The 24,651-nt window shown below is 36.7% G+C and overlaps 1 protein-coding gene across 3 annotated transcripts in view; it reads right to left on the reverse strand.

Annotated features, from left to right (window-relative positions):
- The window catches only part of LOC131064581 (glutamate--glyoxylate aminotransferase 2), a 193,264-nt gene that overhangs the window by 47,316 nt on the left and 121,297 nt on the right, over nucleotides 1-24,651 (reverse strand). For all 3 annotated transcript variants that reach the window (XM_057998940.2, XM_057998797.2, XM_057998875.2), the window contains 4 exons: nucleotides 20,134-20,221; nucleotides 7,030-7,188; nucleotides 6,551-6,724; nucleotides 6,317-6,448 (listed from right to left, as the gene is read on the reverse strand). In XM_057998940.2, the coding sequence (XP_057854923.1) occupies nucleotides 6,317-6,448; nucleotides 6,551-6,724; nucleotides 7,030-7,188; nucleotides 20,134-20,221 (553 nt within the window). The remainder of the gene's footprint in view (nucleotides 1-6,316; nucleotides 6,449-6,550; nucleotides 6,725-7,029; nucleotides 7,189-20,133; nucleotides 20,222-24,651) is intronic.

A 24,651-nucleotide genomic window follows, 5' to 3' on the forward strand; every position in this document is an offset into this window, starting at 1 on the left:
AATCACATCAAAAACTCAACTCGACCACTTATTCAGCGGGAGGACCATTACAAACATAAAATCATTCAACCACTTACTCAGTGGGAGGACAAAACTTCATAACTGAATTACAAAGCAAATAGACAGCTAAGCCAACCTCTTCCAATTATGCAATGGCAAGCAACACCGGAAATGGTTAGTAGTACTACTACTTAACCTTACAATTCAAAAAGATAAGATTAGAGATAATATCCTCTGCAGATTACAGCAAGAAACAACTAACAAATTAACTCAAATCATGCTACTACCGCTGTACCAAAAATCTGAAGTCAAACAAGCATGACTAGTCTCAACCGGCAACACCAAAATGATCATAACTCACTCAAATGAAGTCGGACACACACCAAATCAAATGCGAATGAAAGATATAACCTGGACGATGAAACATGAACACAAAACCTGCAATCTAGTCGCCTCAAAACAGAAGCACACATCCCAATGCACCTCTAGAATGGTATGGCCCAGCTGAAAGGTACGATTTGCAACTAAAAATCCAATTCTCCAAATCAGTGGCTATAAAATTGCAGACTATATCGCCTCCATGCCACGTTTTGATAGAGCCAATACCCAGAATGGAAGAATCACTTGGTCGAGAGGTATGAGCAAAATAAAGTTTCAGCAACTCCACGACCAGCAGCAAGAAAACACTCCAAAATCCACACAAAACACTCAGCAAAACACTCTCTAACAGCACTGGAAATACAAGAAACACAGCTAGGTACTATCTCCCAAGTACGAAACTGAGACTTAGCCAAGAAGCCACACTTCGAAGCTCATATTTCAATCGCCAAACGGGCAACATAACAATGCAATTTCATAAGATATCCAAATGGGAGGCCAAGCACCTGTATTTATAGTTTTTTCCCTCTGAAATTCAAATGTAAATGCTCACAAATTCATGTCTCCAAATTTCATTTCATTTCACTAACATATGGCATCCAAATGATATTTCATTCCATTTCCTAAGGTGGGCACCCAAGTTGCATTTTAACCAATAATTAAACAAGTTCGAACTTGCCTAAGTCTTCAACAATAACAATGCATTCTCCAAATTTCAACGCCTAACTTAGGAACATTGATATTAGATATAAATATGTCTTTTCCTAAGTCGCCCAATATATCATTAATCAGTAATAAAATAATTAAATATTAAACCTTAGGATAAGGAAATAATATTTAATTAAATCACTTATGACCAGGATGAAGCTGAGCAATGAAGACCGCTGAACCGCTACAGGAACAGGACCCTGTCCAAATTGCTAAAAATAGAATTGCTCAATACTACCACTTACTAAAAATAGTAAGTCATGGAATACTCCAAAAAACATGATCTTCGCACCAGGAGAAAGAGCATGGAAAGCTCAGTAAGACACCATCATCCACACAGCCAAACCCTAACTTACTAAAAATCGTAAGTTCTCACTTCACCAAAGAATCAAATGCATGTTATGCCACCCTGGAGCTCATGAAAAACCCAAAAGGAAACCATATACAAAACTGAAGAATCCCCTCCTGGTAAACCCTAAAAAGCTGGAGCAGAACTCCACGAAAGTTGGAAACCCTAATTCTACTTTCCAAATAGCCTACGGTCTCCGGAATAGGCCAATGGACCACTTAACTAATCACTGCGGAGAAGGGGACATTACATCGGGGTACTTGGAGATGCCATTTTTTTAATATAGTTTAATGATTTATAAATTTCTACATTAAAACTGAAAATATTGTGACATTGAACTTTGAAAACAAGAACACTAGTAAAGTTTAACATTAATTATAAAGTTTAAACAGAAAAATGTCAAAGAGTTCAAACTACATATTCGATATTAGTATTACATATTGAAATTCGGAAATGTTATTCATTTTTTCTTTTCATACGGAAATTCATTGAAATGTAGGGCTTTTTAAAAAAAATAAAAAATTAAGGAAACATCACCGAGACGTCTTTTGCAAGAAGGGACATCTCCAACGAGTTTCTAGTACGAGGCAATGCAACCCAATACCCGAGATGCGTTCCAAGGGATCGGGAACACGTCTCTGTGCAACCTAGATTTTAATCACTAGTTAAGAATCTATTTAACTACTAGGCAGTTTAATTTTCAATTTTACATCATCCCTATGGCCCATGAGGAGAGGTATTTGTGATGTCTATAAAAATTGAGGTGCTTTGAGAGGGTATGGATATAAAAATATATTGATTTTTTTTGTTGGTAGCAACCAAATTATTATATAATAGTTATATCAACATGGAAGAGTTGTCATGTGAACAATGTTAATACATCATTATAACATAAAATATAAAAAAATATTCAATTCTATTTCTAATTTTTCAATGCTACCATTTAGCACTGATTATAATTCAAAATAGAACAAAAATTGAAATAATCAGTCTTAATTCAACCATGTGGAACATTGGGAGTACAAATCAAAGAGTGTGGAACATGCCTTTGTAGCCAAGGACAAGGGCAAACGAAAATTGCCTCTAAGAAAGGTCAAGGGAATAATGAAGATACTTCGAAGAATTTGAAAAAGATCATGTCATTACTTTGGTAAACTTGGTCATATGAAGAAACACTGCAGGAAGAGGTTGGTTGAAAAGAAATCCAACCCAAGAGGGCTTCCCCAAAAGGCTCATGTTGCAGAGTATTCTAAGTAGGAGTCATCCTTCTATGCTTTCATGACCAAATGACCAACAAATCAATCAAATTCTTTTGTGTGGTACATTGATTCTATAGCATCTCAACATTTCACCCACAAGAAAGATAGGTTCATGGAGAACACTGCTTGCTCATATTCAATCATCTTCAGTGATGGTGAGAAGTACACAGTAGTTGGCAAAGGAAATGTTGAAATCACTTCTAGAGGGAAAACTCTCATTTTTCTCAATGTGTACCATGTGCCAGGAATGGAGCAAAAATTGCTCTTAATGAGTCAATTATGTGGCATTGTCCCAATTTGGATGCATATTTAGCAAACACAAATGCTATATTGTTGATAAGGAATCCAAAAAAACAATTGTTGTTGGTATCGAAGGTCATGATTTGTATTGTCTTGTTAATACGAGAGAGATCAAGAGTGTGAATTGGTAGCCAAGAGTGCATATGATATCAGCACACAATGGGCATCAATGGCATGGGCACCCCAACCTCACCTATCTCTCTCAACTAGCACGAGAAATTTGGGTAGAGGGTTTACTTGATATACAATAGTAGATACAAGGTGTTTGCAGAGCTTGCCAAGCAAGAAAGCAATGCAAAACTTCTTTTTCAAATGAACATGCATGGAGAACCTTGAGATTCCTACAACTAGTTGATGCAGATGTTTGTGGATAGTGCAACGTATTTTCTTTTGTTTTTTGATGATTTCAATAGGAAAAAGTGGGTGTTTATCTTGAAGAAAAAATCAAATGTGTTTAAGGAATTTCAAAAGTTCAAATCATTAGTTAGGATGTGCCATCATAACTCTTAGATTTGATAATGGAGGTGAATTCTGCTCAATTGAATTCAATGACTTTTATGCTAAACATGGTATCGAACATCAATACACAACACCCTATACTCCACAGGAGAATGGAGCAGTTGAGAGAAAAAGCCATACTATTACAAAGATGGCCTAGTGTATGTTGGAGAAGAAGAATGTTCCCAATGATTTTTGGTTGAGGCAATTTACAACGCAGTTTATCTTCTCAATAGGTTTCAAACTTTCAAACACAAGCATTGAAGAATAAGACCTCAGATGAAGCTTGATCTGGGAGGAAACCAAAGGTGAGTCATCTTAAGGTTTTTAGTTCTATTTCATATGTCTAGATTCCAGATGTAAATAGAACAAAACTGGAATCAAAGAGTAAGAAGATGATGCTCACAAGATACAACGAATATCATAAATCCTACAGGTTGATTGATGTTGGCACTGATCACTTGAGATTCAGCAGGGATGTTGTGATAGACAAAGACGATGGGCCCTTTCAGCTCTCTTCAGAGATCAGGATTACTAAAGATCATCCGCTGAAGGCAAAAGATTTAGGTGCCTAGTTTCCATTAGCTACACTTGAAGGGGGGACTCTAATGATTTTGAACATGTGGAATCTCCCAAAACGGAACAAGTACCAAAAGGTTTTCTTGAGGAGAGCTTGGATCAGCATCCAGATGACATAGAAACAAGCAGCCCGAGTCACTGTAGCAGTGCTGATTTGGACGAAGAGGTTTCTCATAAGAGACCAAAGTGGTGGGAAAGCCTCATTGGTGATGCTCAAGATGATGAAATGATCAAGGGTAGATCATCCAAAGGAAAGAGCAAGAAAAACATAATTAACTTTGCTCTTATGGCTAACATTCAAGAAATTTACGAGCCACAGGGATTTGAGGAGGCAATAGGTAAACCTGAATTAGTAATCATTATGTGTCTATTATTTTTTGTGATAGTGAGAGCCCTTGCAGTTAAAGATCATGATTCGTGACATTGGAATGGAATCAGTGGGTCAAGTTCAAGATAGAGAAAATGTTGAGAATTAAAGAAGTGGTGATAAGAGACACTTTTTGGTAATATGCCAAACACATAGCCTCCAACATATTCCTAATTTTCAAGGCGATCAAATATGAATGCACTGATAGCATGACCAGACAAATGAAGATTGTTTGAAAATGAGACCCAACTTGTAGTTCTACAATGAGCACATTCATACTATCGTTCAAGGAGTTTAAAGACTCTAAACACTTATTTTTACATAAGCACCCATGCATCGAACCCAGAGTGGTATGTAAACAGGTTTAGTAGGCTTCTCCCCAAAGAAGATGTGAAGGTGAAGAGGATATTCATTAGGTCCATTAAGAATATGCAGCCATAAAGAATATGTACAATACAAAGGAAGCCACATTGATCCAACACAAGTGGACCATATTTGCTGAGCTTGGGCTATACGAGTTCAAAAAATCTTGGGAAATTTTGGCACAAGGGAACTCAATGAGTTGGTAGCAGTTGTATGGACCTCAATCATTGATATGCAAACTGGCCATTCAAAAAATTCAAAGATTTATAGTTCCTTTGATGCAGAGAGGATTTGGTTTACATACAGCTTTGTCCACAATACCAAAGGAAATGGGCTTACCTCTAGGATGGAGAGAAGCTTGTGGTTGTACACAATGCCATGTCTCATAGAATGGAAGATAATTGAGCACAAGGAAATTCCAATAGCACTTTGGGATGTAGAGCCTAATCAGCTGATCAAACTGATGAGAATAAAGCCGTGAATATAGGGTTGGTCAGGGTCCAGTCGTAGGAGCTAGATGAGTCTAGCAGTTTAAGGCTTCAAGCAATATCTTCATTCATATTAAGATTCTCAAATTTTGCAAAAGAACTTGTGATTTTATACCCCACTCTATTATATGTTCATGATTTTAACATACCATTATTTTTCCTTAAATTTCACCATTCAATAATATTCTGATCTGACACAATATTTAGAATAAGCAACTGAGTTCTTAACTTCTCTTATTTGTACAATTCACTTAGAAAAGTAAAAATTTCTTGTTCATGATTTCTGAACCTTTAGTTTAGTGGAACAATCTTGTTATCTGCTTGTGCATGTTTTACCTTTCTGATTTCTGTTTGCTACCTCACACATTTAAGCTTCTGCCTGCTTTCTTGGTGTCATCTTATTTGTAAGGTATCTGAGCATTTTAGGAAATAATTCCTTTTTGATCTACCTACTACTTATTCTTTCATTTCTTAGCCTTCCATTCATTAGGTATTTACTCTAGTTCAAGTGAGAACCTAAATTCAACTACTATGCCTACAAACAGCCCATGCAGATACAAAGAACAACACAGAAGTGCGAAAAGTATATATATTCAGAGAGCTACGTCCAGCAGAGACATATTAATGTTGTATTTAACATCACACTTTAAATATTATGAGCCAATGAGTAAATCAGTACTTTAAAGCATACTCAACAAGATCAACACATTTTCTGGTAAAAATGTCATATTCTCAAACCGTTTGGCTAATTTTGTTTATTTATGAATTAAATTTTACCATTATTTGCGATGATTTTGATGATCTCACTTCACACACTTGTCAGAAAAATAAATTGAACAAATTTAGTAATTCCAAGATAATTCCTTGAGAATCAAGATAAAGGATTCCTAATTTTGTGATAAAGATGTGATATACATGTAATTGTAACTTCTCAATGGATAAAGATGCTAAAAATGTTATTTTGCATAAGCTTGATAGAGTAGATTTATTTTAGTTAAAAAAAAAATATAAAGAATTATAACCATACCTTTGGAGAAATGTTTGTCATTTCAAAATAACCTCCGCGTTGCCCACACTCACCCCAGTATCCTTTTGAAACAGTATGATATGACACAAGTTGGACTTCTTTGCTGAAAGGTAAGCCCATACTCATCAACATCTACACAATTCATGAAGGATGTTACAATTTAGTTTAAAATATGAGACTACTACATTTACAGGTCTTGAAAGCTCATGTGCAACACCAGAATATCAACGACACCTTCTTTGCACTAATGAATGGTCGCTCATCCTGATAAATATTTTGTTGATATACTTCATCTGCTAACAATGCCAGATTCTCTATGTAACAAAATTCTAAGATTTCCTTGATATTAGCTTCGCTTAGACACTGACCAGTTGGATTCCCTGGATTTATAATCACCATGGCTTTAACCTGTACACACCCAACACAAATTTGTTCAAGACGCTAACAAATATGGAGTATTATGCCTAACTATTATTTCAATTCACTATGCAAATAAAACCATTCAATGCCTTTCAAAAATGTAAATATAGCAGTTAAGTGAGGAAGAAATCAGTTGTTCCCTTCCCCCTTGCTCACAACCCCCTCCCCCACAACCCCCCTCTCTCTCCCCCTCTCTATCTCATCCCGCACCATTCCCCTCTGTATAAGAATGTGAAATGTTGTATTCTGCACAATAGAAAGCAATGCCTTAGTCCTAAGAAGAAAATATTTACAGTCAATCCCTTATGACGTGCTTCCCAAACTGACTGCCTTAGTTGGCCAATGTCAAGGCCCCAGTTTGCAGACTCTTCCAAGTAATATGGTACAAGCGAACCACCGCACAGCGAGATTGTTGCCGAGTAAAGAGGGTACTGTGGAACCGGAACTAAAATCTGCAGATTATTATTGAAGAATATCATCAGATTATGCAGATAAGCACAATGAATATAAGACACACAAAAATCAACTATAAATCTTTTATTTACAAAGTATGAAGCTCTACCTCTCTGTAGAGAAGACATGAACCATAAACATAATTCAAACAGATAATAAAATTTGGTAAGGGACAGATGTGAAAAATGTATTGACTATGGGGTATTATAAATATTCATATGAAACATGTTCTCCATTGGTATTCGTATTTTCTTTGGCATTACAAGTTATTGCAAGAAGCCTCTCAAGGAAGTATTTCTATGAAACATGTCAGTCAGGATATCGCTTACTGGTAACAGTGCAATTGAGGAAGATGGGGTATCCTTTTATTGTTCAGAAAATAATAATCTTCAGTTATTAAGTGCATGTCTATGTAATTTGTGCTGAAGAATATCAGGTTTAAAACATCATAAATGCTACAGTAACACTTTCCATGCAAACTTAAATAGAAAACTTGTATCAGATAGATACCAGTTATAATAGACAATCAACAAACTAAAATACATTTTTTCAATGTCAAGTACCATGAATTTGTAGAAAATTAAACATTTCAGAATGCTTAAATATTCTAATGTTGCCTCTTGTTTACACTGAATCACTAATCACCCAAGAAAGTTGCATATGAAAATCTACCCTTAAATGATCATTCTTGTTGCTTCACCAACCACAATACTGTTACATGTGTAAATTCCCAAAAAAATCGAAGACAACTATAACTAAATACACGTGCTATAAGAACTCTAGAATGTATATATAGGGAATATATAAGATTGAATATAAATACGTACAGACACTAGTGAATGTAAAAATATATATTATAAAGTTGAATGCTTGTACACTGTGGAGGGTCATACCTTCAAATAACTTAAAAGGAATTGAGTGTGTGGAAGAGGATTTGCATATAATTACGAAATTTTCACATAGCTAAGAAAAAAATGAAAATCAAAGTCACATTTAAACGTCACATTTGGTATTGTGAGAAGAGAGAAATTATGATATTAGCCACAAATAATGAGAATAGAACGATGGAACTTGAAAGAGGCAACACCAATAGCAAAAGAGGCATAAAATAACAAGCTCCCACATCTATAGAAATAAGAGGCTACAAGCTAGAAGCTAAAAGCTCAACAATTAAAAATATTCTAACTATGAGAGAATATAATGTTGAACCAAGAATAAGTGAACCCTAAAGCATGTAAAAAAAAAACACCATATTTTATGAAGATTATGAATGACTATGAGAGAATATAATGTTGGTCGTAAAATGGGCTTTGTACTACTTGTTAAGCTACGTTGGTTAAGTATGTTAGTGTCGTTGAGGGTAGTTGTCCGTTGCACGACAGTTCCCCACGGGTGGTAACCGCAACCCTCGACCCTGTCTTTATATATTTTATTGTACTTGTTGTTGGATACACTAATGCAAAGAATGATTATTGTACTGGACATTTTGGCATTAATGAAAGCATTGCTCTGAGTTTCTGGTTACTATTCTATCCTATGGTTATCATCTGACTGTTGAAATGCAATATTAACAACACGCCCCATGGGGTAAACAAATAAAATCTCTCCAAACAAAATAAGATGAAAAAGTTGATGGAAACCATTGCTAGACATGAAGCTTGGCCTGGAATTGTATCAGAATGTGGCTAAGGGTCAACACCTTCATCAATCAGTATGAAATTTGCAAATGTCCATAAGAAAGTGGCCTTCACAGTAAGTGGGCCTAGCTAACAGATCCTTTGGGGAGGGTAAAAACTTTCATAACATCCATGGCTGGAGATCCTCCTGCAATAGAAGAGAATCTGAAAACTTATATCTTACAGCTCTAAAGAGCAAAATCCTTCACATAACACATCATTGAGTATCCCTAGAGGGGATTAGAGAATATCTTTTATTAGCATAGTAGAAGATGGGCTGATACAGAGGAGGACAACTGGCAAAGACACTGGGAAGAAAAGCTTCAAAAGAATAATGTTTGAGGTTTCCACTAGATTTACTCGTACTTGCAAAATGAATTTTATATTGATAGTTCATCCAATCCATGACCCACTATATTGTTACACCAATGCTGGAAGGAACTTTCACCTTTTGAAGTGGTAATTATTACCTCAAGATTGGACATGGTGAATTTACAAGGTTGTAGTTGTACAAGATTGGTAGAAAGAATTTCAATTTTGTACATCTTAATGTTGTGACTGAATAATTTGTTGGTATTGTGGTTGGCGATTTGATTAATTTGGGGATGAAGTCATATATTATCAATTAGCCATAATGACAAGCAACTGGAAAACAACTTTAAGATGTAGGCATCCGAAGCTTTGAACATCAAGAAAAACTCAGACTCAGCAATAACTCGGCAAGCTCCAAAAGCTAAAAAACTTGAGACTCAACAAAAATTTGGGGAAAACCTCAGTAATGACGTAGGAATTTTATTGAACATTTTAAAATACATAAATTTTTTAAACTATCCTTCGGAATGTAATGTCCCCTTCTCCTTAGCACGTGGACATTCATGAGGTTGGCTTATAATTGACCCTCATAGGCCAAGGAGTTTATTAGGGGGTCGACTTGGTGGAGATTGGTGGCTTCACATCTCATTTTTATTTGGTCTTTGGGTGATATAAGGGGATAACACGTATCATGAGATGTGCGCACTTAAATAATAATGAAATAATATTTTAAAAGTGCATTTAAAATAACATGTGTAATAAAATAATAATAAAGTGTATTGTTGATGTGTTTTTTATGCACATAACAATACAGAATAAATTACCGAAGTAATTTACCCTCTCTTGAACAAAATCACCTCAGATGCCTAAGAATGAGATCAACTGAAATGATTCCAAGGTTTCTACATGTCAGGTCTTGACGAGTGGGTAAGTTCAGTGGTTGATTTGAATTGCTGTGTTTCACTTGGGGACTTACGCAAATGTTTGGATTATCATGAATGATGCGGAATAGGTGTGCTAACAACTTAAGATTTATCAATAAGGCTTTGGATTTACTTCTTACTAAAAAAAGGGGAAAAAGGAATAGGGTTCAGGAAATCTATTCTAATCCTAGGAATGTAGGAAATGGTGAATGGATTTAGTGGAATCAAACCAGGCAAGGTCTCACAATCAGGTATTGACACAAGCTTAGTGCAATCGTCTAAGGTATACTTAAAGATTTTCAGACTATCACCATCAAACGTAGACACCATCCAAGTTGATGCTTGTCAACGGACGCGTAATAGTTGAAGTTATGCTTACTCAAATTCCAGTTGACCACACAAGGCGCACTTACCAGCGGCAAGAGGCTAGTGGTATGGATTAAGGATTCCACACAAATATACTCAACAAATCTTCCACTCAATCTAACATACATGAAAATAAATTCTAATCTAACTTGGAGGAATTGAGAACCATGAATGCAAATACAACATTTGAAGAGAAAAATCACCAACAATTGAACAATGATTAGGATTCAAATAGCTACAGCATATACCAAAAATTCTACAAAAACTCTCTTACAAATGAGAGACAAGGGCACATATATAGAGTCTCTTACAAAAATGGATGGCCCAGATTGATCTAAGATCAACGGCTGAGATCATGCCAACAAAACCCTAGAATTGCCCTAATTAGGGTTACATAAAAAATGGCGCCACCAACATATGGCCCAATGAAAAGATACCTAGTCATCATATAGGGAATCTTCTAGAAAATTCCTCCCTACATCTCTCTCTCTCCTAGCATACTCCAAAAATCTAGCCAATACTGAATCTAACTCCTCCATGGAAATGCTAGGCAAGGTATCTTGCTGTAAATCAATCACATCCAATGAATCCGAGCAAGCATTCAAAGTGTTGTCCCATTCTGGCATGAGCTTCTGTGAATTATGAACATAAATCAACAAAGAGACCAAGTCATCTATCTGACTCTTCTTCAAAGAGTCCAACTCGCAAAAATACATAAATTTCATCTTGTCTCTTAATTCAGCTAAGTGTAAACCACTAGCATCACTAACATCAACACCCAATAATTCCTCAATCGAGGCAAGGATCTTCATCTAAATGTCCTGAATTAATCCTTCCATCTCCATACAACTCGATTGGGCGTTCTCATAAGCTAATTTCTTCAAGGCTAATGCACAATACCAACCATGGAAATCATATATGTCTCCACTGTGCACAATGTTCTCGCTAACCAAGGTGGAATTAGGAACCTTCTTCAATGCCAAGAGGCATGGAATAGTCTTGTCCTGAATAGGCCGGAATTCTTCCCAAACTCCCTCCAAATACTGGATTCTGAATACGAGCGTTGTTGTCTTATCATATGCATGGACAAACTGAGTAAGGAAATCATCTGCCTGCTTTCTTGTGCTTTCAATCCACTTTTCCACCTCCGAGTGTGTACCTCTCGCTACCTCGCAGTGTGAATGTATTCCATGGTCAACTGCAATAGGGGAAATAAGGGTGGGATCTCCATGCCTTGTCCTTGCAATATACTCTGAGTCTAATATTTTCTTCTCTGTACCTTCCATTCTCCGCAACCGCTCTGTCTAACCTTGCATTGATTGCCTGGAGGTTGTCACCAATCTCTTGGAATTCCTGCTCTGTGGATGTACGACCAAGGGCGACTGAAGTGATCTGGAAATCCATAGGAGTATCAATGTCCGCTGTCACACCTACAATAGGAACAACAATCTGCACAATCCGCATTCTTGTCTCATCTCTAGCTATGTGCAACAAAATCTCCGTTCTCTTGGGCTCCTCCTTCTTATCACTCCTAGCTAGGTAGTCATCAATATCATCAACAGGCTGTACCTCTATCATTTGTTTACTTTTCTCCATACTTCTCCTTAGCCATTCAGGAATAGCGGCCATCTCCATACCATCATCAAGGCATACTTCTTGATCAAGTCCTTTCAATGCCGAGATAACATCCTCATTATCATCAGGATTACTCTTGGTCCAATCATATACCTCATTTCCCAAGCTAACTTCCAAAAGGACAGTAGGGGATTCCGGCTGATCATTATTCTCATCAGGAGGTGCAGATGTCGCTGTGGCATGGAATTCCTGAATATTCTCTAGTAGTATCACTGTGTTGGAACACTGCTGAGTCTCCTTATTTTGTTCTGTTACTTCAATCACTTCGATTGATGAGACGTTGGGAGGGGGTGAAGGAATGATGAGTGGAGTGATAATAGTCTTTTGTTTCTTCTTCACATCCTCAATCTTCTTCCCTCTGGCCTTGACTTCTCCAGGCGTGTTCTTCCTTCTCTTGGGAGCTTGACTCTCTTCGTCTGCATGAATACTGACATCACTAACAGTCCTCTAATCATCCTCGGAAGTAGACTCTTCCGGCTTCATCTTTTCATAAGTGAAGGGAACACCCATGTCAACTAACTTATTCATCTGTATATCCACCCATAGGCGGGAGAAATTCAAGACCTCTCTCATCAATACATTCAGGTCAATCTCTTCTGACTTTGACCAATTTGGCAATAGGATTGCCTTCTTCATTGCACTCTCATACTGTGGATGTGTATGATCTCTATCATCTAATACCTGATCAGGAATGAGGAAAAGTCCACACTTCCTCATGAAATCTACTGATATTCTGGACCACATTCTTCTCTTCACTGCTTGCTCGTCCATCAGGTTAGCCTAATAATCCTCTATGTCAATCTTATGAGTGAACTTTTCTCCTCTGATCCTTCCGGCCTTCTTGTATGGATCAAATCTTTCTCTCTTCATATAGGTAGCAAATCGATAGAATGCAAGCTCCTCACTCGCAGTGCTGGCGGCTATGGCGGACTGGCAAACCTCTGACGTCTTCCCAACTGAAATAGGGAACGTCATTCTTGTCCTGTGCTTCTCTCTGTGGATAACATCGAACTCTAGAAGCTGTCTTACCACTTCCAACAATATCATTCTGTCGGTTGGATACCTAGGAAGTCTGTAGGGTTCAGATTGAAACCCATGAATCCTGAGGTATGTGAAAGTGGGGAACTGTATATACCACGATCCATATTTTTCTATTAACTCTGTTGCCTCCTTGGACAATTTTCTGTGGATTCCGCCTTGCAGCATACGTGTGATGTACATAGTGAATGCATCATTCACTCTCTTATAGTCTTCAATTCTATGCATGCTCAGCTGGGGGTAGTATTCATAACTCTTAAATTGTCCTTGCCCATTCCCAACTTCACCTTTGCATATTAATCCTCTGTATGAAACAAATCGTGTAAGCAAGTACACCAGGTAGGAAGTCATGGCGAATGACTTGGACCGCTCTACATTCCTCAGCTGAAAATTCAGATTGTCACTTATAATCTTGGACCAATTCACTAGTGTTCCTCTACGACAATCCTGGATGAGGTAGAACATCCATCCATCAAATATTGCTCCTTGTGGCATCCCCATCACTCTGTTGAGTAGGAATATCAAATCACTATATTCCTCCTTAAAATCTATGCACATAAGTGTCTTGGGAGCATTGAAATGATGAGACCTAGGCTCAATCATCCACTCTTTGTTAATTAAATTCTTGCATATATCCATCTTCTTTGTGTATCTGTCTGCATAATCCTCCTTGGTCACATCCTTCATGTCTGTTCCGCGTGGAATTCTGAACACCTCAGCAATGGCATCCTCAACAAGGTAGGCGATGACAACGCCTTTAGGACTCTTAATCATTCTTGTGAGCGGATCGTAACATCGTGCACACTCCAAGATAAGTTCACTGCACTGTATGGACTGTGAAAATCCAGCGGCATGGAAAATGCCACTCTTCATAATATTCACATATGCTAGGGAAGGAACCTGATCTCTAACTCCGAACATCCGACGCTGCATCTGGTCGAAGTCCAGGAAATGCATGTTTGTATCAGTGATCTCCTTCCATCTGGATGAAATCTTAAACTCTGGATAAAATCCAGTCTTCAGCAGCTCTTTCCTTTCCTTATATCCTGACTTTGACATCGCACCTGTACGAAGCTCGAAGTTAGACTTAGGAAGATATTCGTAATAAAATTTCTGACTTTCTAAAGATTTAGCTAATTTAGAGCAAAGAGTCAACAAAATAATCCATGCACTTGGTTAATTTTAGCAATTAAGTTCAAAGTGTGACAACACTAAGGCATGGAAACCTTCCATAAAATTCATTGAATACCTCCTTATGCTTAGAAAATATGCAAGCGAAAATGCAAAGGAGTATACTGGATTGATGATGACTAAGGAAAGGTGTGAAAGGTTGTGTTTTCACACAATGAATGTCTGAAGACACCTTCCGCAATCAACAATGGAGGTCAAAATTTCTGAAGACAACCTGAAAATCAGACTTTCAAAACATGTTGCAATCTTCAAAATGTGCATAAAATCAATTAAATCAGTTTTATTGATGAAAACAATCATTTTTTGGAATGTAAGTATGGCTGGTAAAATTTAGTTTTCTGAGGACAAGTCTGAAAATCGGATACTTCAGACTTACCAGCACCTTGCAAAGTGGTTTAAATCCCTAAAAATGATGAAAAATTGCTAAGGAAACAGCCCCAAGCAAATTCGCCAAAATTGGTTAGGTGGCTGGAAACGAAAATTTCTGAGGACAACTGCCTAACAATGGAGTTTCAGACCTGCAACAGCGATAAAATGGTCTAAAAAATGCACAAAAAACTCCATAAAACACCTCCAAATGCTAAATGTTTAAGTTGGAATTGGCTGGGCAATAAAACTTAACTCTGAAAATTAATGGCAGCCATTAATGGAGGTCAAAATCTGAAGCAAACCTCAGATCTGAAGCGAATCAGCAAGCTGGAAATGATGGCAGCCACCAAACATGTATGAAAATCATCAAAATATGGCACCAAAACACCTCCCAAGCAAAATCGAATTTTCCCAACTATGGCGCCAAACTGAAATCTGAAGATTGATGTCAATGGCAGCCTTGATTTGCAGTAGCAAGGGTGGCAGAAATCTAAAAAATCGCCTAAGTTGGGATTGGATACCCCAAACACAAAAAATCGCCTTCCATAGCAAAAATCAAAATTTTCAGAATTCTGAAAAATGTTGTTAATGCAACAATGAAGGTCTGAACAACAAGCAAAAATGGTGGAGGAAATATCGCCCAAGTCTCCAAACATGAAATTGCCAACTTTCACCAAAAAATGCTAAATTTGGAAAAAATCGCCAAACTTAGCAAAATCGAAATTCTGAAAGTGGTCTTTGATGGCAGCCAAGGGGAATAAATCAGCAAGCTGGAAAAAAATGAGGAAAATAAATCCTCAATCCCACATTTCACAAAAACGCCTTGCTAAAAATTCGCCCAACTTGGAGAAAAAAACGCTTTCATGGAGACACCTGGCAGAAATAATAATAAAATAATGCTAAGTCTCCTCTCATATACTTGCTTTCACCTCTCTCTTTCACCACACAAGCAATGTGGGATAAAACACTTATATAAATACTTGCTTGGTGAAAACCTAACTTGCTTCTAGAAGGTTCAAATATTAAATGATTATTGCAAGTTATTAAATTTGCTTTTAAATTTTAAATAATCATTAATAATTATTTAAAAGCAATTAAGTGGGGCTTATTTATTAAAATATTGCAATTTAAATCCAAAATAAACCTCCAAGGGAAAATCGATATAGGTTGGGATTGAAAAATCCCTTTAAAAATCACTTAAGTGTCAAAATTTACCCCATAAGGGAAATTCGACCCATGCTTGGACAAAAATCCATGCTCACTTTCATCAAAATGCACACAAAAAACCTCCTAGGGGAAAATCGATGTGAGTTTGGACAAAAAATCCAAACAAAAACGCACTCTATTTGCAAAAAATCACCCCCAGGGGAAATTCGATATTAGTCTGGACAAAAATCCACACTCAAAACACACTTGACTTGGAAAAAACCTCCCTGGTGGAATTTTGACCTCAGTCTGGATGAAAATCCGGATTCAAAACTCTTCAAAAATATTCCTAGTGGAAAATCGATCCCTGTCTGGATGAAAATCCGGACAAAAATCCTTACAAATGCTCTCAAGGGAAATTCGATCCCTATCTAGATAAAAATCCAAACAAAAAAGCTCACTTAGTTGTCACAAAAATCTTGGTGGAAAATCGACCCAAGCATGGAATTATCCTCGCACTCCAGTCCGCACTCCTGGTGGAAAATCGATGGCAGTCTGGATAAATCTTGACACTTAGCCAAATTTTAGCATTTCCAGGGGAATTTCGACTTGGGTATGGATAAACAGTGGGGGAAAATAGTAACCAATATGGATTTCAGAGGAAACCCATGTGTAGTATGGATTTTGAGTGGGGGAATGGGTTGGGTAGTCTGGAATGTGAGGGGAAAAACACCTCTAGCATGTATTTTGACCCTTTAACCCTTGGAATATGAATTTCCCTTAGGATTTTATCATTTTGACCACTCAAAATCACTTAGAAACATTAAATTTACACTGGACTTAGACAAATTTTCCAAAAATATGAGTGAAACGCTAGGAAAATATTGGAATAAAGTGTGAAACCAACTTAAATAATACCTTAGGAGCGAGAAAACAACTCCAAAAGGTCTGTGAATATCTTGGCACTTTAAAATCACTGATGCATGTGTTTAAAAAACACGTTAATGTTCAATAGGTCTACACTTAAATAAAACTTAGGATCATTAAAATATCAACTTTTGTAACTTGATCCTATAACTTCAAAAACCCTAGACGGCACAAGGCATGATCAAAACTCCGAGACTTGGGCACGGAAAACGCAAAATTGCCCACTAAGCAGCAAAAACCCTAACCTAACAATGCAAAAAGATGGCAAAGAGGGGGTCCCCGTTAGCAATGGGGCGATGTGTGAAAAGGTCACAACATGTACCTACCCCAATCTTCTAGAAGGAATATTATGATGAATTATGAAAAGAATAAATAGAAGAGGGAATACATGTTTGATCATCAGTTGTTTGTTATCTTCTTGAATTGAGTTGTGGAGCCAACGGTTGTCTGCAGATTTGGTCTTAGGGAACGATACCTCCCTTCGAACCGCATAACTGAGGAGGTGACAGATCCTCTGAAGGGTTGCCTTGAGAGTGACGAACATTCAGTTCTTCATATTGAGCTGATTGAGTTTTCATATCAGATTTGAGGTATTTGCATCAGACCTTCAGACTACCATGATTTTGCTCATTGGTCATGGTGAATGCTTCCTTTCATGTGTTTGAAGACAGCAATCTCATCTAAGGGAAAGGGTGATTCTATTTGATGTATTTTGGAGGTGAATCGAGTGGGGTTGCAGCTAATAATCAATCTGAAGCAGACTAAATTATGTCTCTTGGCTCAACATCATGGAGCAATACTTCAGGATAAACAAAGCACTTCCAGATAAGACATATGCATTGGTTCATTCTACCTGCCGACAGATCCCTATCAATGGTATGAATAGCTTTACAGTTGTACTGAAAGGTCAACACCAGTCTCTCATGTAAATTCAGTGAAGAAAGTTACATTTCACAATGAGAGACATAAATACAGACAAAAAACAAATTTCATCTCATTACATAGAAAAAATTTCATATAAAACTGTATTCTAATTCTATAAGCACTATAACATGAAATAGTTGCAAACTAGGGAAAGTAGAGATCAGCATGCACATAGAGACTATTTGTTTGATTTACAGCCTTTCCCAAAAAGAAGGTCATTTTAGCAAGGGTATTATTTATGTTAGCTAATGATATTACCATGGATGAATAGGTTTGTACTGTTTTTAGAATCTACTCATAATGGCGTGTATCGTAGTTTAGGAATGTTGGTTGGGCAATGTTGAGAGTAAGCTTAATGGTTATAGTATTTTTCATGGGCAAGGCTTTTGGTAGAAATGTCAGCGGCAATGCCAAGTGGAACTGTTATTGTAGAGTTGAGAGTAGGCTTAACGATTATAGTATTTTCATGGGCAAGGTTTTGGTAAGAATGGCAGGGGCAATGCCAAGTAGCGTTAATATTTCTGAATAGAAATTACAGCCTTGATTGAAGAGATCTGTTGGATTGTAAACCCTCCTTACAATACAATTTAGGATATTTCTAAAGGAAAATGAATGATATAGAAAGAGTACCATGTTTTTTTGAGTGATAAGTAGCATAATGCATCAGAATTGGCTGTGGAATTTTTGGAAAACATGGGATCGCTTCCTTTGAATGAGGGAGATGCTGGAGAGATTTAATCATCTTCCTCAACAGCAGTTGTCTCTTGTTTGTTGTTGTTCATATTGCTGCTGCTGCCCTACTTATGAGCTTCATAAAGCTCCCTTGTATGTTTTCAGTGACTTGTGTGGAGTGTGAATGCAAGCACATTGCAGCAATCTAGGTCTCCTTTTTATAACTTTGTGGGTTTACAGAGAGTTTTTCTAGAATTTTTCATTGGATGGCCATCTTTTCAGCAGAGTTAGTAGGTGGATTAACATTAATTGAAAAATAGACCTTATGAGTTTGACTCTTCCAGTTAGTGAAAACCATTCGGTTGTCCAAGTCTGATTCATTTGTTGTCGTTGGTAGATTATTTCCATCCATATGCCTTTATTTTCTCTCCAATGAAATGGAAATCCCATGTATGTTATCAGTAACATACCTCCTTGGTATCCTAGAAAGCAAGCATATCTGCTCTGTTTCCTAACAAGTGACAACGATGTTGGCAAATATGATGCTGGACTTGCAGTTGTTGATACTTTATCTTGTTGTCTGCTGGTAATGTAGCAAGATTGGTTTAGTTTTTTTAATGTTTGCTAAACTACTAGTTGAGCGAAGCGTAGTGTCATCTGCAAATTGAGTTCCTGTGTTATCTCTTGCCTCCATTTTTTTCTGGAAGTCCATGCATGTTTTTGCCATTTGTTTTTTCATTGAGGATCTTAGAAGGGTTTCCCGCAATATAATAAAGAGGTATGGTCTTGTAGGCTCTTCTTGCCTTAATCCTCCAGTTGCCTTCAGCGGTGCCTCTTTTTGTCTATTGGGAGCAAGAGAGAAGATAGAGGTGCTAACACACCTTGGAAAAAATACCAGATGCATATGTCAAGTGTTTTTGACATGTCTAGTTTCAGAAAGACTCCAAGCCAGCTATAGATTATTGCTGAGTGGATCAGTTTTTGTAACACTACTTTATTATCTGTCATTTGTCATCCTGGAACAAAGGGCAATTGGTATTTTTGATAACCTTTTGAGGGTACAAATTCAGCCTTGAGGCAATAAGTTTGAAGACGATTTTATAGATCATGTTGTATGGATGGATTCACAAAATTGGGTTTACTCACAAGCTTGGACATCGATTTGAAGCCTAGGGCCCATACAAAGTTTGACCAATATATAAGGTAAATGCAAAACTAAATCCTCTTGTGGAGTTCCACAATGGAGGTCTCATATGCCAATTTGCAGCTGGCTTGGTCATGACTTGAAAGATAACCTTTACCTTTATATTTGATGCCATTAGTTACTACCTGTGAGCTTTTAAATACCTTAAGGGGCAATGCATTTCCCTGTAAACCACCTTATTTTTCTATTATAAATTCCTCTGCAATACCAGTAATTACTCATTATGTAAAAATTTAAAATCATATACACCATATTCCAGCTGTAACATAAGAAAGGACCATTCATTTAGTGTAAAATTCCTACGGAGCACCGGTAATGACTCGTTATATAAAATTATTTACACCATATGCCTATTGTAACATAAGAAAAGACCAATCATTCAGTGTATTAATTATGCAAGTGGTGCTTTATTGTATAATAATCAACTAAATGCTGCTTCACTGGTGATATTGACTTCTTTCTATTCATCAAACATACAGACAGAATTCTCTTCATGGTTTAAGACTTTTTCCAATCTTGGCATAATTCTCAGGAAAACGTATTGCAGCAGAAAGCACCTACCCCATCATTTTCATTGCAGATGACAGTATTAAGAATCTGCATAACTCCTTTACTAGCACCATCTGTGAGGAAAATCAGCTCTGGATCGCTGCATTGAATGCATAAATATTTCACCTTGAAAAAAGTATCAAGATAAAGAATAACAAGAAATATTTGGCTCAATTTCATTTATCTGATTATATAATTTGCTTATTGAAACATCTATAAGAATAAATTACACATACAATATGATATCATTTCCATATCTATCTCCGACAGATTGAGGATTTGTTAAAGGCTAAGTTAACCTAGGAATTTTATCTCAAAAGCCAACTCTAGACAAATCAAAAAAAAAAAAAAAAGAAGCCTGTATTGCACAAATCAACTGAAACAGTATGATTAAGAAGTAAAAGCAAAACATTTACTGTATGTATACAACCAAGCATGAACTAGCTGTCAGAGACAATGAAAACTGTTGTTATTGAATATCACTAGATAGAACAAGTAAGGCCATGATAATGAAGCATGCCATACATATATGCATGTGAACATGTAATTTGTGCTTTAGCCCAAGTTTTGTGGAGATGCTATTTTGGTTTTATTCTCGTTTTTTTAATTTAATAATTATTATTTTTAATGGGTAAATGAGGGTAAGAAATGGGTCACTTGTAATCTCCCCACTCTGAAATAGAATTTAATAATAAATAATAATAATAAAATTAAAATACATTCAAAGGGGGGGATAATTTGGGAATCGGAAATGCAGATCTGAATTAATAAGAAGGGCAGATCTGATTGTGAAAGGTTGTGCCCCTTTCAAAGGGCAGAAATAATGAAGAGTTGCACTCTTTCCAAGGGTGCCAATAGTGAAAGGGTGTGTCTCTTGCCAAAGGGATACATGATGAAGAGGTGTGACCCCTTGCTCACATTGAGAGATATAAAGGAAAGGAATCAAAAGCATCTGGTGGGATCACCATCGATCAGATCAGATCAGAACCCGTTATTAAGTTAGAGGCAGTAACATCTTTGTTCTTGATGGTGTGCATTGGGATGTGCATAATATGTATGCTTAATACATGAAGCCTGATAATTTTCTTTGTCACATCCCCCTTATATTCTAATAGGAGGAAATTTGAATTAATTGCTGATATTCATGTTTAATTATAAACAACTGATAATGATTGCCCTGATAAGTAATAATGGTAAAGGAAGGGCAGCGACCTTTCAAAGGGATCGCTGCCACTAAAGGTTGTGACTGTTGTTGTGGCCTTCCACCACCGGTGAAGAGGGATAAATAGCCTTTGAGTTCTGAAGAGAAATCACGTTGGCTGGATCTACACTCGGATCTGAATAAAAGAATAGAATCAAGGGTGGAATACTTCAGCAGAACAGAAGCAATAAAGAAACGGCAAAAGCTGTAAGAACTTTCCATTCTCTTCTTTTAAAGACATAAGCCAATCTTACACATTTCCTTGTTATGCAGAGCATCTGATCTTTAGAGTAATCAACTATAGTTAGATACTTAATCACTGGATAATGATTAAGCAGTGCATTGATATTAAAGATCCATAATACATTTCTGTAATTATTAGAACATGGCTGCCAGTAATGGTAATGAGTAAAGATAGAAGGCTCTCTATAATTTATATATGTATCCAATCATGGTAAGAGAAGCAAGGAATCCTAAATAGGGGGAACAGTGTTGGGGTCAGCCCTAAGCACACCACCTCCTATGTATGGCTGGGTCCAAATGAAGCCAAAAGGAGGCGAAGATGCTCTGCCTTTGGGCTTGGGAGGGTTACACTTAGGGCACCCTATTGGGGTAAACCCTTATCCTCTCTACCATGGTGATGATTGGAATCATATGAGTGGGAGAAGGTGGCTTGATTGAGGGGGAACGGTTGTAAAGACACCCTATCAAATTACCCATCCTAGCTTGCTATGATTGGAGTTCCTTTAGTTAGTTAAGTTGTCATGTCCCCAAATAGACTCCATCCAGTATTGTTAACATAAAGGAAGCTCCTTGTATCATCTTTATAAATCATAATACCGAATACAAGGAAGAACAAATGATTAAGATCAAGTATAGAGACATTACATTCTCATCATTAAAATATGATTGCTGCATTGGTGATTAGTATTGAAAGGGTTATTAATGATATCATAGAAGAAATCGAAAAGTGGAAAAGAACCATTGAAGGGATTCATTCACGAAATTTATAATGCAAAAGGAACAAACCTATGGAGCATTGGGGCATCCAACTCAATGTGGAGCTGACTGAAATATTAGATAAGCTAGGTCGAATACCACAAAACATTGCGCAAAGGTTGAAGTTCAAAATAAGCAAAGTGTAATCAATAGAGAAAACGACATCACTAAGGATAAACAATCCCCGAAGATATGAAGAGTAACTACGTAAGACATAAGGTGCAGTGATTAGTATTGTAGCCGACTCCAGACATCATAAGAAGAGCAGTGAATTACATAATAGATGCAGCAACTTCATTCAATGACCGGCTTGTTCTTTTTATTGACAGAACCATGATTTAAATAAAGAATGATGTGGTGTAAGGAGCAATCGTACAGCACTCAGCAACATGAAATAGCAATTACTAATCAAGGAACCATATTATATACGAAGTGATTCTAGAGTTGTAGAAGCGACAATTAGTCAATGACAGTAATTATGGGGACAATGATTAATATGCAAAGAAGATAGCCGACGCTCATTAAGAAGACAACAATGAAATGAAGCATCCTTACCATAATATATTTATGGGATTCATGGATTACGCCGTGGAATATCTGGGATTGATGTTTGAAAGGTACCGCTGCTTTCATGAGAATCAACGATTGCCTATGCCAATATCAAATGATAATAGCGATTAATATGAGTAAAACTTATCATCGAAGGTTCAGTTGAGACTACAGAGTATTGATGATAACGGTGATATTGATGATATCGGTGATATTCATGCCATGATACATTAACAATGGCTAATAGAAGATATTAATATGAAAAGGTCTGAATTACATCTTATGTCACAGGAGCTTGGGTTATTCACCACATACGCATCTCATGGATAATACAGCGATTTAGAACAGTTAATGTCGAGCGATGATTATCATAAAGTGGAAAGGCACAATTATGAAGAGACATAACCATTAGGAGATGACTGTTTCCCATACTACATAATAAAGATCAAACTCATTCTATCGGGGGGGTGAAAAATAGGACAGCGATTACGAAGAAGAGGAATAAATTCAGTTCTGCAGATAGATGGGAGAATTATTATATTTTGGATAGCAGATTGCACAAGGAAGACAAGTAAAGGGAGTGAATCTACCCTTGCAGACCATAAGACGTATGAGGAGCAATTACAAAGGAAGTGTTCCACTGAAATGGCATCGTAAGAACATTACAGAAGCAAGAAAATGTTAAGCCAGAGACAGCGATAATATAACTAGATTGGCCACCATTGATCATTACAATGCTAAAGGAAATTGGATCAGACGAGCTAACAAGTAATTCCTCAGGGTCTCTGACTCTCTATAGACCAATCAGCATCAAATATATATCTCATTCACATTAAGGCAAATACCAGAAATAACGAGCAATGTATATTTTCAGATCAGTTTAGTTCCAGACCATATCACATTCATTCTAAGGGAGTTATCAGAGACAGCGACATATAGATCAGTAATTAAATTAATTTCAATAGACATAAAGTAATACCAAGAAATAAATTTATATATATAGTGAAGCTTGCATTCACAACAAAAAGATATCAAGATAAGTTCTCCATCCTGAACTATTCTTAGAATATTAAATTAAATATTATAATGAAATATATTCAGTTCTGATAAAATTATAATTATTGATTACAATTCTCACTTTTATATTTTTAAAATTTGATGTCTCAGGGCTAAATTAAGACAAATCCTAAATGAGGACATTACATAAGTAACCTTGTAATCAATTAGTAAGTTATGATTTATGATCTTTATCTCTGCATTTACAGTTGTTTCTAATTGTAAATTGCCTTATGTTTCATCATAATCAATCATTCTTTACTTTATGCATCATAATCAGTTATTCTTTACTTTATGTATCATCATAGTAAGTTGTTTGTAATTATTATACACTTATATAATAATTTGTAGGTTATTTTCTAACTTGTTTGTGGGTTTTCCCTTTTAAGGAGATAAAGGTACTCCCCCTCTAACCCTCCCTTATTGGCTGAAAATTATAATCTAGGGCATTTACAAAAGGGAACATTACATCAGTCTCCCAAAAAATGCATGAGAACATTCTTGGAAAATGCACATTAACTGTATTAAATGAAAATGAAAGCAGCAGTTAAACATGGAAATCAAAAACCAACATTCCTACCTAGGAAAGGGTCATCAGGGCACAGGCAGCTAAACCGTAGATATTTACCAGTGGCAAATATCAACAGACCATGTTAAGTATAATAGCAAGAAATGTTTGTTAGAAAACCTACAAACAACCTGCGAGTTTACATCTAAGCATTGGA

Source organism: Cryptomeria japonica, chromosome 4 (genome assembly GCF_030272615.1).
Source record: "Cryptomeria japonica chromosome 4, Sugi_1.0, whole genome shotgun sequence".
Taxonomy (NCBI): domain Eukaryota; kingdom Viridiplantae; phylum Streptophyta; class Pinopsida; order Cupressales; family Cupressaceae; genus Cryptomeria; species Cryptomeria japonica.